Source organism: Microcaecilia unicolor, chromosome 2 (assembly GCF_901765095.1).
Source record: "Microcaecilia unicolor chromosome 2, aMicUni1.1, whole genome shotgun sequence".
NCBI lineage: Eukaryota > Metazoa > Chordata > Amphibia > Gymnophiona > Siphonopidae > Microcaecilia > Microcaecilia unicolor.
In genome coordinates, this window is record NC_044032.1 from 399,161,260 (window position 1) to 399,175,072 (window position 13,813).

The following is a 13,813-nucleotide window of genomic DNA, read 5'->3' on the forward strand; positions in this document are numbered from 1 at the left end:
TATTCTAATAGAGTTGAAAGTTTTGATCACAACAGACAAGAAAAAAAACACACCTACAAATGGTCAAAGAAATACATAACCCAAAGAAAAAGGAAAGAAAGATTTTCTCCTCCCATTTTCCTTCATAGAGGATAAAATGGTTTGAAGTTTACCCTGTCAATCGCACACTCTATCATATCACCATGACAACAGTCCTCATACAGATGTGTGATATCATGTGAAAGCTTGGCCCATATATCCATTGAAGACGCTGGGTATTTCTGGGCTACCTGGACAAGTTTGCTGGATGGGGAAGGGAGAGAAAAATTGTTATGATTTAATATACTGTTCTAGGTAGTTTACAATTCTAAAAATGCATTCATAAATCACAAATAGAGAGTCAGACAATTAACATTGAACAATTTTCACCCTTTAAGACAAACATTTACAATTAAAATATGTTCCTATTTCCCCACCGTTTTACACTTTATAATCCTTGATAGCCCCCTTGCACATCCAATGGTCATCAGTTCTTTCCCTGCCAGTTACACATTAATACCAGGTTCCTTTACACAATTTTTTCAGCAGGGCTTTGAAATCTACAACAGTTCATCGAGCTTGCTATCTGTGAAGGCATCTTACCAAAACCTGAGAGCCTTGTGGAACAGAGACTATGGCTTGGAAAAATCCCAAAAGTAGATGCTGATACAAATCCCATACCCACAATCAGATTTTGTTATTTGTTTTTCACAACTGGACCTGCAGGCTCAATTTACAGCTCTTGTCTTTGAGGTCTTCATAGGGACTATGCATGACATATATTTCCATATATCCGGTCTCCTGCTTATGCAAATGTATATCTCACAAATTTCTGGAAACCAGACCTGTTAGTTAAGGCTCTACGACAAGGTTGGAAAACACTGCTTTATTTTTTTTTTTTACTTACATTTTATTATTTCCCTACAAAACCAGGTGGGTTGTAAACATTCAGTGTGAATTCCTTCCTCATCTTATTTAAGAAGTAAGGAAGGCCAGTTCATCATAACTAATAAATTTTCCTCAGTGGCCGTGGCATGATTGCACAGTGGGTGTGGAAACGTTAGCCAGTTGTGCGTTAAACTTATCACACACTAACTGACTAAAATGCAGTTCACAGGAGCCCACTGTGGTAAGTGGTCCCGCTTTAGCTCTCAGAAGGTGCGTGTGCTAATTGGAATATTAATGCAGAACCTGTCATACAAATAGTGGCAATGCCCCCAAAAGGTGTCAAGTAAAATTTGTAGCTACCACACGGTAAAATCCCACGTTAAGACACAGAAACTGCAAATTCTTGTGCATTTTAGTAAAAAAAAAAAAAAAGCCCATAATGAAGAAGCAAGCCTCCACAATTCAAACATTTTGCACTTTGAAATGAATATGAATGCTCAGCCTCTCAACTAAATCCCAGATCCAAGTGAAAAGTTAGCTGGCAGCTATGCACGACTTGAAGCAAATGTAAATGGGAAATTTTCTTGGATACATATGCACTGAAATTCTAAACTATGGGAAACACGTATACTTAGAAAGACTACCCCATTCACAGCATACTTCCTCGAAATCTCTGCATACGACAGCACATAGGCACCGGAAGGACCTTTTCTAAAAGTGCTACTTATGCATGTGTAAATAGGATTTTTATACATGTAAATGGCATGCAACGCTTCCAAAATTGTACACAGATTTGTTTAATGGGAAAAATATTTTCTACTGTTATTGGCTAGATCCATAAGTCCTACGGGGCAATATTGTTTCAGTTTTTCTATAAATATACCTATTGTTTCCTGTAGGTTAACTAAATCAGATGACAATGGGGGTCATTTTAGAAGGCTTTTGAAGTTTTTACACACAAAAATAACCAATGCATGTAAATAGCTATTTTAGAAAGTGGCTCTTTACTTGTATAGATCTTCAGCACACACAAATTTGAAAGGGGCATGCTAGAAAAGAATGCACATTTTGCAATAGCAATGTACAAGTAGCTAACCAAAACCAGACATTGGCATTTCTACCTACTCGGAGGCAGCTAACTGCTTGTTAGAACCTGCGGTTTGTACAAGTAATTGAGGGAGTATCCTGGTTTGTAAAATGTGGCACCTCCTTATCAACACTTAAGGGTCCTTTTACAGAGCAGTGTGGGCTTACTACTCACTATTCTGGGACTGTCGCTGGCCCTATGCGGATGCCAGCGGTAGTTCTGGGTCGAGTGCACGCCATTTCTGGTGGGGGAATCCCCCCACCCGGAAATGGTTAGCATGGTAGTAACCCAGCAGTAATTGGGCATGGCCACTCGCTGCCCAGTTACTGCTCAGTTACCGTGGGAGCCCTTACCACCACCACCACAGTGGGTGGCAATAAGGGCTCCCTACTGCATGGCCACGCGGTAAGAGTTTTCTTACCGCATGGCCATTTTGTTTTGGGGGCTTTTTACCCGTTCCGGTAAAAATGGCCTTGGCATGAGAAAAACAGCCCCCACCTCTACCAAAGGGCCCTTTTTCTCCACAGCTTAGTAAAAGGACCCCTTACACTTTCAAAACCTGAGTGATTCCACTCTATTTTTGGATATGTTTCCTACTAATATGTTTGTTCCCAGTGAATGTGCTTCAATCTACATCTTGTTTTTAGGGATGGGCAGCCAAAACATTTTCATTCTGTGTCATTCCCCATGTCATATATGGGAAATTTCATTTTGTTCAAGTTTTTTCTGGCCATTTTGTCAGTTTCCCATAATATTGTGCACCTCATTAGTCTATTTAAGCTTCCCTCACATGTGAAAGACCCTTTCCTTTTAAAGACTCCAGTAATGAGATGTAGGAAAGACACTCTAGTCTGCCCTGCTGACACCAGTGTGCAAGAATGAGTGCTTATATGATGCAGAGATGAGAAACTTACTCAGCCTGAAGAACTCTTGTACCAAACATTTCCAGAACCGTACAGCTGTGCCTCTGATAGGCATCCATAGTCTTTACTCCTTTGATGATAATAGTTTTCTAATGCACAGAACGAAAAAAAAAATAGCATATCGTCAAAGCAAGTCATCATTTCATTTTGTCATCTTAGAATAATGAGAAAATTTAGTACCTAATACAAAGGAAAAGAATTCAGAAACCCATTACATGTGATATCTGACTCCTGGCCCAAACCATATATAGCACTGACATATGTTTGCTGGTTTGCTGCTGAAAGCATCCGAGTGAATACACTGCTGAAAATAGCATGTGCACCGAATGCAATCTTCTGCTTTATTCTATACTAGTAAAAGAGGCCCGTTTCTGAGCAAATGAAACAGGCGCTAGCAAGGTTTTCGTCGGCAACACCCCCCCCTGCCAACCCCTTTGTTGTTGTGGCATTGCTCCGCCCTCAACATCATGACGTTTGACGTGAGGGCGGGGCCCGTAGCAATTTCCCCCCCCCCCCGCCTCCCTGCCTCCCTCCCTGCCAACCCCTTTGTTGTTCTGCCATTGCTCCTCCCTCGAGGGCGGGGCCCGGAACGATTTTGGTGGCTTCACCACCACGAACCTTCAAACATTTTTGAAGGAAGTCAGGGCTTGGCTTCACTGACGTCACTGTCTTCAGAACATTGAGGGTGAGTTTTATATATATAGATATGAGAAGCTGAAGTGAGCACTGCATCTACTCTTACGTTTGGGGATTGGAAAATCAGAAGACTAAGAGGATCCTTAACCCAGCAAGTAGAATTTTTTTCTGAGTCATTCTCAGATCTGATAGGTTAAACAATGAGTTCTGTTAGTGATGCAAAATATGGAAGGATATCTGACCCAGGAAATGAAGCAGGAAGCAGCTCTCAAATCCTGTCTATGTTTTAACACAGAAACAGAGAAAATGATGGCACAGAAAGACCTTATGGACTATCCAGTCTGCCTATTCAAGCCGTCTATTATTCCTTCCTCTCCCTTACAAATCCTACATGTTTGTCCCGAGTTCACCTGAATTTAGATATAGTCTTTGTCTTTACCACCTCCAGTGGGAGGCCATTCATGTATCCACCACCTCTTTTTAATCTGGTTAAGGGTACATGCATGGTGAACGCCCACACCTCCTTTCAGCCATCCTGAGGGAAATAATTATCAACTAGGACAATCTAGCACCAAGTTCATCTTTGCTCATGAAAATTCCCTTGGAAATAGTCCTCAGTTAGGTAATTGCTTTGGGGACAGAGAGCTCATTTGTACTGGCTTTCTTCCCTCTTGCAAAAATGTCCTCTTTCCCTCTATATAAACAGAGTAGTGACTCCCCTGGAGAAGATTTCTTCATTTTACCCATGCAAAAGATGAATACCTTTTCTCTTAGGCATTCATCAAGCTTGGTGGCATCCAGGCAGCACTCTTTAAGGGCGCTCTCATAGTGAATAGCAGTGGCCAAGATGAACGGACCTTGAAGGAAAGGGTGCCTTCTGGAAAGTTCATAGATATACCTGAAACAAACAAAAAAAAATGTTCAAACCACCTTTGGTCACCACCATAACAATGCAAACTGGTTTCAACTATATCTTTATATTTGATACAACTTGTAGGGCCCTTTCTATTAAATTGCGGTAAGCACTAACGCATTTTTTCTCCCCAGGTAAAAAAGCACTACAGCGGGGCACGCTCAGGTATCCGGCAGTAGTTTTCGGATCAGCGTGTGAAAATAGGGGCGCTTTCTGAACCCTTACGCCAAGCCCCCTCCCTGCCCGTCTTCAAGTCTTTGCTTAAAGCCCACCTCTTCAATGCTGCGTTCAGCACCTAACCCTTACCGTTCGGTGAATCCAGACTGCCCCAATTTGACTGCCCCTATCGGACCGACAGTTCACTTGTCTATTAGATTGTAAGCTCTTTGAGCAGGGACTGTCTCTCTTTGTTAAATTGTACAGCGCTGCGTAACCCTAGTAGCGCTCTAGAAATGTTAAGTAGTAGTAGTGTAGCTATATCGCCACATGCTGATTGTCACAGGATTAGTACCTGAGCCTTTATCGCCTAGAAAATAAATGTCGGAAAGTGCTCAAATGCTAAGGGCCAAGTGCTAATGGGGAAATTAGCGTGTGGACACTGATGGGAATAATGGAAATGGGACCTTTTTACCGCTGTGCTAAAAGTGGCCCCAGTGTGCAGGAAAGACCTGCACTGGGGATAGTGCAGCTTAGCAAAAGAGCCCCGTAAAGCATTAACCTCTGAAATTAAGAACTAATGGCTGGACAAACCAGAAGCAGAGCCAGGTTGAAGGCGTGGGGGGGAGCAGAGAGCAGACTTCCGCTGGCGTGTGTTTTAAATGCAACAGAATGTGTAAAAAATAGGTGCAGGCACTCGCAGAAGTCTGTTTGGGGGAGCGGCTGCTCCCCTGGCTCCCCCTAGCTACACCTCTGGAACAAACCAATGGAAATAATGCAGTCACATAAATATTGAGTGCATTTCAGCAATATACCCAATACTGCCTGTCTTCTGCAGTGTAAAGTCACAGAGTCAGAGCTGACTCTCAGTCAAGGTTTAAAATCACTCATTTGCATTTTAAGGAAACGATCATAATCCCAGAGAGAAGGAGAAACTGAAGTGCTGCTCAAATACTTTCAGCACTGATTGAAAAATCTTTTCAATCCTATCATTCTTTTTCTGTTCTTGCTTTTCTCAGTTTTATTCGTTCACTTTCCCCTTTCTCATTGTCTCACTGTCCTCTCTCACTGAATCGTTTCCTTTTTATTTCTTTTCTCATTCACTCTTTCATGCTCTTTGATGACCTATCGGTTCGTTCAGTCTCTTTTCAAGCTCTGTCTCCAAAGTGTATGCACTGCACATTCATCCCGTTTTAAGAATCTGAAACTATACTTACTGTCCCAAGGTAAAGACTCTATTTTCTTTCATACTTTTGCAGGCTTCTTCGGATGTTGGTCTTTGATAGGGAGGTAAAAAATTTGGATCAGTGCTTTTATGCTTCAGGAAGCATTTATTCCTGTCTGGATCAGTCTCACTGCAACACTCCGTGAATCCATCGTTATTGTTTCCAAGGTCTGGGTGTCTGCAGATAGTATCCAGATAGGTGGTAGTCTGAATGGAGTGAAACAAATATGATCATGGAATGATGGATTTATTTCTCCTGGGCATCTCTTGATGAAAAAGAATCAGTTAATACAATATGATAGAGCTTCCCCAAAGCTGTTTATCTATTTCATTAGTAACAATATTAGTGCAGTATTTCTTTTGTTTACGGACTGGTTTCATGCTCCAAGATACCCTGATTGGCAGCTGTGCAATACAGCGTATTACTACCTGGTTAATGACTTTTCTCTTGCAGGATGGAGAGAACCTCTTCATTTAAAGATACATTAACTGAGGATGAACCTTTTGATGGGGGGAAGGTTCTTCTCAGTTAAATCAGTGTCTCGGGTCACCCAAATATGTGTCTTTTGATTCCTTCAGGCACACTTAAGATCTTACAAAAGGTTCCAGCCTGGGGTGGAATGAAATCTAATTTTAGATTCTAGAGCAGGGGTTCTCAACCAAGTCTTTGGAACACACCCAGCCAGTCAGGTTTCCAGGACTCACAATGAATTTGTATGAGACAGGGGCCTAGCTAGGTGGGGCCACGGGGGCATGGGCCCCTGTAGATTTGGCCCTGCCCCCCCCCCCGCCGCCAACCCCTTCGACCTCCCCTCCCACCGCCAACCCTCCCCCGGCGCCGTCAGGTACCTTTGCTGGCAGGGGTCCCCAACCCCCGCCAGCCGAAGTCCTCTTCTCTGGCTTCTGTTTCTGTGAGTCTGACGTCCTGCACATACAACATGCAGGACGTCAGACTCACAGAAACAGAAACCTTTACAGATCAGCAACACAGCCGCGCCGGAGAAGAGGACTTCAGCTGGCGGGGGTTGGGGACCCCCGCCAGCAAAGGTACCCGACGGCAGCGGTGGGGGAGGGGTCAAAGGTGGTGGTGATGGGTCAAAAATGGCGGGGGGGGGGGTCAGCGGCGCTGGGGGGGGGCTAATATGTTCCCCCTCACCTCTGGCTCTGGACCCCCCCTCCCACCGAAGTCTGGCTATGCCCTTGGTAAGAGACAGATATTTATATACTGCCTCCACTGTACGCCAGTCTATCTCATGCCTATACTACTACTACTTACTACTACTACTTATCATTGCATTTTAGAGATCCTGAAAACCCAACTGGCTGGGTGTGTCTGGAACAATAGGCTTTGGTCTCATTCTGCTCAATATTCAAACACACTTATCTGGGTAGCAGTGCTGGATACCTGGAATAATTCCGAGGACAGGGGCCATTCCTTGGTTTTCAGCATCCCTATCTGGATCATGCCTCTGAAAATCATCAGACTGCTCTGGCACTCTGGGCAGAACAGGGTGGAACATGGGTAAGAGCAAAAAATATCCAGATAGTGACATAAACAGTGGTGCTGCCTGCTCTAACCAGATATTAAGCATCACTATCCAGTGCTGGCCTGAGCTGAATATCCAGGAATATTCTTAAATGCCATGGCTGACATTTAAATGTTCTCTCCCAGAATGAGACATATTGCAAGTTCTGCAGTGACTCCTAATGAAGACTGGACTTTTGATATAGTGCTAGAAAATCCACACAAAGATCATCATTCTGGAGTTATGATATTATCATACAATGATATGGCAAAAGGGCTGCTTCAGCCAACTGAATTTACATCCAAGATTTTCACAAAACAAGAGTGCTTGCAATATTTTTAGGAAGCACAATAAAAATGTCCCAGAAGCCCTGCTGACTGGCATAAAGAATGTCTATGGGATAATTCTATAAGAGTCCCTTTTACTAAGCTAGAGTAATAAAGGCCTTGCAGCAGGTAAAAAGGCTGAAAAAAGATATGGCCATGCAGTAAGATTGCTCTTACTGTGTGGCCTTGCAGGGGGGGGGGGGGCACTTACTGCCACCCACTGAGGTCACGGTAAGGGCTCCCATTCTAACCGTGTGGTAACCAGGTAGCATGCGGTGCTGCCTGATTAATGCCGGGTAACCCCGTGCGGAAATATTTTTCAAATATTTCCACTAGTGCTGGAAATGCAGCACCCGGGGGGGGGGGGGGGGGGGTGGACCTACCGCCAGTGCCCATGTTGGGCCGGCAATAGTTCTGGAATTTCATGCGGTAAGCTCGCAATGGCTTACCGTCACTTAGTAAAAGGACCCATAAAGTAGGTGTTAACATTTACATGTCAGTCACAGAGGTTAGTGTTTAGAACACTGGCACACACACGTGCATTTGTGCACCTCTACGCATCAGTTCCAGAAATACACCTAAGCACTATTCTGTCATTTGGCGCATATCTTACTTGGAGGGGGATAATCAAACGGGGGCGCCCATGTCTAAGGGCGCCCATCTCCAGGAACGGCTACGAGAAGGGGCGGTCCCAACCGTATTATCAAAAAGATGGGCAGCCATCTTTTCTTTCGATAACACGGTTGGGGCCGGCCAAATGCCTAGGATTTGGGCGGATTTGAGATGGCCGGCCTCGGTTTTCGGCGATAATGGAAAACGAAGGCGGCCATCTCAAAAACGAACACATCCAAGGCATTTGGTCATGGGAGGGGCCAGGATTCGTCGTGCACTGGTCTCCCTCACATGCCAGGACACCAACCGGGCACCCTAGGGGGCACTTTTAAAAATAAAAACAAAACATTAAAATACCTCTCAGGTGCATAGCTCCCTTACCTTGGGTGCTGAGCCCCCCCAATCCTCCCCAAAACCCACTCCCCACAACTGTACACCATTACCATAGCACTTATGGGTGAAGGGGGGCACCTAGATGTGGGTACAGTGGGTTTTGGGGGGGCTGGAGGGCTCCCATTTACCACCACAAGTGTAACAGGTAGGGGGGGTTGGACCTGGGTCCACCTGCCTGAAGTGCACTGCACCCACTAAAAACTGCTCCAGGGACCTGCATACTGCTGTCATGGAGCTGGGGATGACATTTGAGGCTGGCATACAGGCTGGAAAAAAAGTTTTTAAGGTTGTTTGTTTTTTTTGGTGGGAGGGGGTTGGTGACCACTGGGGTAGTCAGAGGAGGTCCTCCCCGATTCCCTCCGGTGGTCATCTGGGCGGTTCAGCCACTTTTTTGGGACTTGGTCGTGAAAAAAAAGGGTCCAAAAAAAGCGGACCAAATTTTCGCTACGGCCGCCCTTCTTTTTTCCATTATTGGCCGAGGGCGTCCATCTCTTAAGCATGACCTGGCACGGCCATGCCCCGCCTTTGCTACCCTTCCGACACGCCCCCGGGAACTTTGTTCGTCTCCGTGATGGACTGCAGTTGGGGGTGCCCAAAATTGGTTTTCAATTATACCGATTTGGGCACCCATGAGAGAAGGGCGGCCATCTCCTGATTTGGGTCAGAATATGGACCTCCCTTCTCTTTCGAAAATCAGCTGGATAGTGTGCATCTGACAGATAGGCGTGCACAAGCCCCCTGAGTTCTATAAAGGCCACCCAAATTTGGACGGAGATCCCAGAGGTGCATGGAAGCTAGTCAATAAGGTGCCCACAATCAGTTATTGGAGTTAATTGACACTGAATTGGCACCAATTATGAGTTAGAGGCACATCTGTCCTATGCCCTATTTTAAAATGTGGGCAACTCCAAAGGGGGCGTGGCCATGGGAAGAACATGGGTGGGCCAGGGGAGTTCCCAAAAATTCAGCACCATGTTATAGAATACTATGAATTGCTTGGGCACTAGGCTTTACACCAGGATTCAGCAGGCATAAGTCCTTATGCCCAGACTTGGGAGTGGGAATCAGTGGCGTTCCTAGGGGGGCTGAAACCCTGGACGGATCGCCGATGCGCCCCGCCCCCCGGGTGCAGCGTCCCCCCGGATGCAGCGCCCCCCCCCCCCCCCTGTGAAGGAACCCCTTGCCCGGGTGTAAGCCCCAGAGGGAGCATGGCATGAACAACGGACAGGCATGCGCAACACCCCCCCCCAGTGGCGTGCACCCGGGGCGGACCGCCCCCACCGCCCCCCTAGGAACGCCACTGGTGGGAATCAGTTAGAACAGATCTTAACAGCACCTATCTTTGGGTGACATTTACTGAATCCGGCCCACAGTCTAGGTGGAGGGTGGGTGGGACTCACACTTACAATTTACAGAGTATTTATTCTTCTCTGACATTTAGGTGTGAGCATTTACACCAGCTCTATGGATGAGGTAAGTGCATGGGCCTAACTACTAACTACTTATCATTTCTGTAATGCTTGACGTTTCCAGTGCTGTAACTACATATGCACTTATATTCCTGCTTGTACTATTCTCTAAAGGAATACGCTAGATTGTAAGCTCTTTGAGCAGGGACTGTCTTTCTTCTATGTTTGTGCAGCGCTGCGTATGCCTTGTAGCGCTATAGAAATGCTAAATAGTAGTAGCAGTAGTAGTAGGTGCCACATAGGTGACTGATTTCAAATTACCCCCTATGTGACCCTTTCCCTCATCTCTAACTTTATTCATTTTTTATTTTGCTCACACCTTTTCAGTAGTAGCTCAAGGTAAGTTACGTTCAGGCACACTGGATATTTCTCTGTTCCACGAGGGCTCACAATCTAAGTTCGCACCTCAGGCAATGGAGGGTTAAGTGACTTGCCCAAGATCACAAGGAGCAGCAGCGGGATTTCAACTGGCCACCTCTGGACTGCAAGACTGGTGCTCTGACCACTAGGCCACTCATCCACTTCTTTGCTATCTTTACATCCAAGGAGGATCAATTATATACATATATATTGTATTCGTTTTCTTTTCCTAGAGAAGAGTTGCCCAATATGCTCTTTAAAAATAAAAGATTTCATACCAGTGACTTCTGACATTCCTGTCCTTGTGGATCAGTTTTACACCCCTGTGCAAGGGCTGTCAAATCCCTGACACAATGAGCTAGATCGTCATAGCTGCTTTTCTGGAGATACTGAGCAAGCGTGACCATGGCTCTGAAATGCAAAACAGAATCTGTTCAGTCCCTGGAACACAGATGAAGCAACACTTACTAAGGAAATCGCAGTTATGACAATTGTTTAGATCGAATCCACAGTCCCACCAATAGAAGTATTAAAATTACAAGCTGGGGAAACTCAACACCAATATTTTTTATTAATTTAAGTTACATTTGTACTCCGTGCTTTCCTACTCATGGCAGGCTCAATGCGGCAGGCAATGGAGGGTTAAATGACTTGCCTAAAGTCACAAGGAGCTGCCTGTGCTGGGAATTGAACTCAGTTCCTCAGGACCAAAGTCCACCACCCTAACCACTAGGCCAAGGATGGGACTATGGTTTACTGTTGGGCTCATTTTCAAAATAGAAAAACATCTAAAAAGTGGCATAAAACAGCATTTAGACATTTTTCTCACAACAATGTCCAAATCAATATATTCAAAACCTTTTTTTAGATGTTTTTCTATGGACCGTCAGAAGTACGTCCTAATCTCAAGGGGGCGTGTCAAGGGCGTGTTCAGGCCAGGACTTGGACGTTCCTAGGACTTAGACATTTTTCAGCCTTAATGGAACAAAACAAAAACGTCCAGGGCTAAAACGTAGATGTTTTGAGCTAGACCTGTTTTTATAATGAATAAGGCACAAAAAGGTGCCCTAAATACCCAGATGATCACTGGAGGGAATCAGGGATGACATTCCCTTATCCCCCCAGTGGTCACTAACCCCCTACCACCACCACCACCTCCAAATTGTGATGAAAAACAATACTTGCCAGTCTCTATGTCAGCCTCAGATGTTATACTCAGGTCCATTAGAACAGCATGCAGGTCCCTTGAGTAGTCTAGTGGTGGGTGCAGTGCCCTGCAGACAGGTGCACCCAGGCTCCTACCTCCCCCTACCTGTTACACTTGTGGACGATACTATAAGCCCTACAAAACTCACCAGAAACCCACTGTACCCACAATTAGTTGCCCCCTTCATCCATAAGAGCTATAGTAGTGGTGTACCATTGGGGATAGTGGTTTTGCGTGAGTTTTGGGAGGCTCAGCAGACAAGGTAAGGGAGTAATGGTCAGATGTGTACCTGGGAGCATTTTATGAAGTCCACTGCAGTGCCCTACTGCTTTCCTGGGATGTCAGGGGGACCTTTCTACTACCAATGCTGGCTCCACCTACATCCCAATGGCTTGATTTTGTGCATTTTTTTTTTCCCGAAAATGGACCAAATAACAAAACATCCAAATCACAAAACCTTTGTATTTTTGAAAACAAAAGCTAGATGTTTTTCTTTTTTGAAAATGACCTTCTTTCCTATTCAGATTTTGGACATTTTTTTGCAAAACGTCCAAAATCGGACTTAGACGTCATATCGAAAATACCCCTCTGTTTCTCCTGAAAACAAGAAGTATTTCTGACCTTAGCTGTTTAATTCTTATCACCCAAAGTATGTCTTTTCTTGTCTTTCTAATACTTCCTCAACCAGTATCGCTAGCTAAAAAAAACACAAAATAGTCATGTGGAACACTTCTAGAGAGCCATGCCCTGGAATTTTAATGTATTCTTCCAACTTTTGTGGTTGAAGAATGCAACACATAAGAAGAGAATTTATCATAAAACATGGTGGGATCTCCCACAGGTTTGTCATGTATATATACCACTCTTCCGCAAATATTTAGCAACAGGGACCGGCTCAAAGTAATTTCTGTTTGTGAAAACTGAGATGCGAAAATATCTGCTCACTGATTTTAACAAGCTGCTTTGCATGGTTTTCTGAGACAGCAGCCCATTAATTCAGAATGTTGAAGAAATCTATTATGTAGAGAAAAGTTTGTGAATTTCTTTGCAAAAGGGTTCAACATAGGGAAAACGAACCACACAAACCCTCTAATTTTATAAAATTTGCCAAAAACTGTGCACACAAATTTGGACATGGTCCCAATTTGTGCACACAATTAATTGAATAACGAGCCAATTAGTGCCTATAATTGGCTTTTTTAACAAGCCATTATTGGCACTAATTAGATTTAAATGGTATTTATGTGTGTAAATATAGACGCATGGCTCAAAAAAGGGGGAGCAGAAATGGGAGGGTGATGGGCATTTTGGAGCAGAGTGTAGGCGTGGTTTTGAGTTGCATACGCAATTGGGACATTGCGCATAAATTTAGACATGGGCATTTGCAGCACTTTTTCATTGGTGTAACTGGTGATGCCTGAATTTAGTGGCTATCGAACAAAAAAAGGAGTCCAAATCTCCCGCAAAACCAGAACAAACCACAAAAAAGCGGAAGAAAAACCAAAAAACGAACCAGACAACAAGGGAGTAAAATCGCCAGAAGAGTTTAATGGGACCCTACACGGTCCGTGTTTCGGCCAACAGGCCTTCCTCAGGGGTCCTGGGTCTGACGTTTACAATAAACTTCCAAGTTATTCATAAAACAGAAATAACATTTTGCCAAGACATTCTTCCTGTAAGCTTTCACTCAGCTCAGCCTTCACAGCAGCAACAGCGTGCTTTGCTCTCACACGCCAATTGGCGTGTGAGAGCAAAGCACGCTGTTGCTGCTGTGAAGGCTGAGCTGAGTGAAAGCTTACAGGAAGAATGTCTTGGCAAAATGTTATTTCTGTTTTATGAATAACTTGGAAGTTTATTGTAAACGTCAGACCCAGGACCCCTGAGGAAGGCCTGTTGGCCGAAACACGGACCATGTAGGGTCCCATTAAACTCTTCTGGCGATTTTACTCCCTTGTTGTCTGGTTCGTTTTTTGGTTTTTCTTCCGCTTTTTTGTGGTTTGTTGATGCCTGAATTTACACACAACCCCTATGTGTAAGCGCTATTCTATAAACCATGCCTAACTTTAAGCGTGGC

The 13,813-nt window shown here is 44.6% G+C and overlaps 1 protein-coding gene across 1 annotated transcript in view; it reads right to left on the reverse strand.

The window, feature by feature from the left end:
- Window positions 1-13,813, reverse strand: part of LOC115461071 (serum albumin-like) — a 40,533-nt gene that overhangs the window by 23,615 nt on the left and 3,105 nt on the right. The window contains exons 3-7 of the mRNA XM_030190625.1: window positions 10,811-10,943; window positions 5,839-6,053; window positions 4,315-4,450; window positions 2,908-3,005; window positions 153-282 (exon numbers count right to left, since the gene is read on the reverse strand). Coding sequence (XP_030046485.1) covers window positions 153-282; window positions 2,908-3,005; window positions 4,315-4,450; window positions 5,839-6,053; window positions 10,811-10,943 — 712 coding nt within the window. The remainder of the gene's footprint in view (window positions 1-152; window positions 283-2,907; window positions 3,006-4,314; window positions 4,451-5,838; window positions 6,054-10,810; window positions 10,944-13,813) is intronic.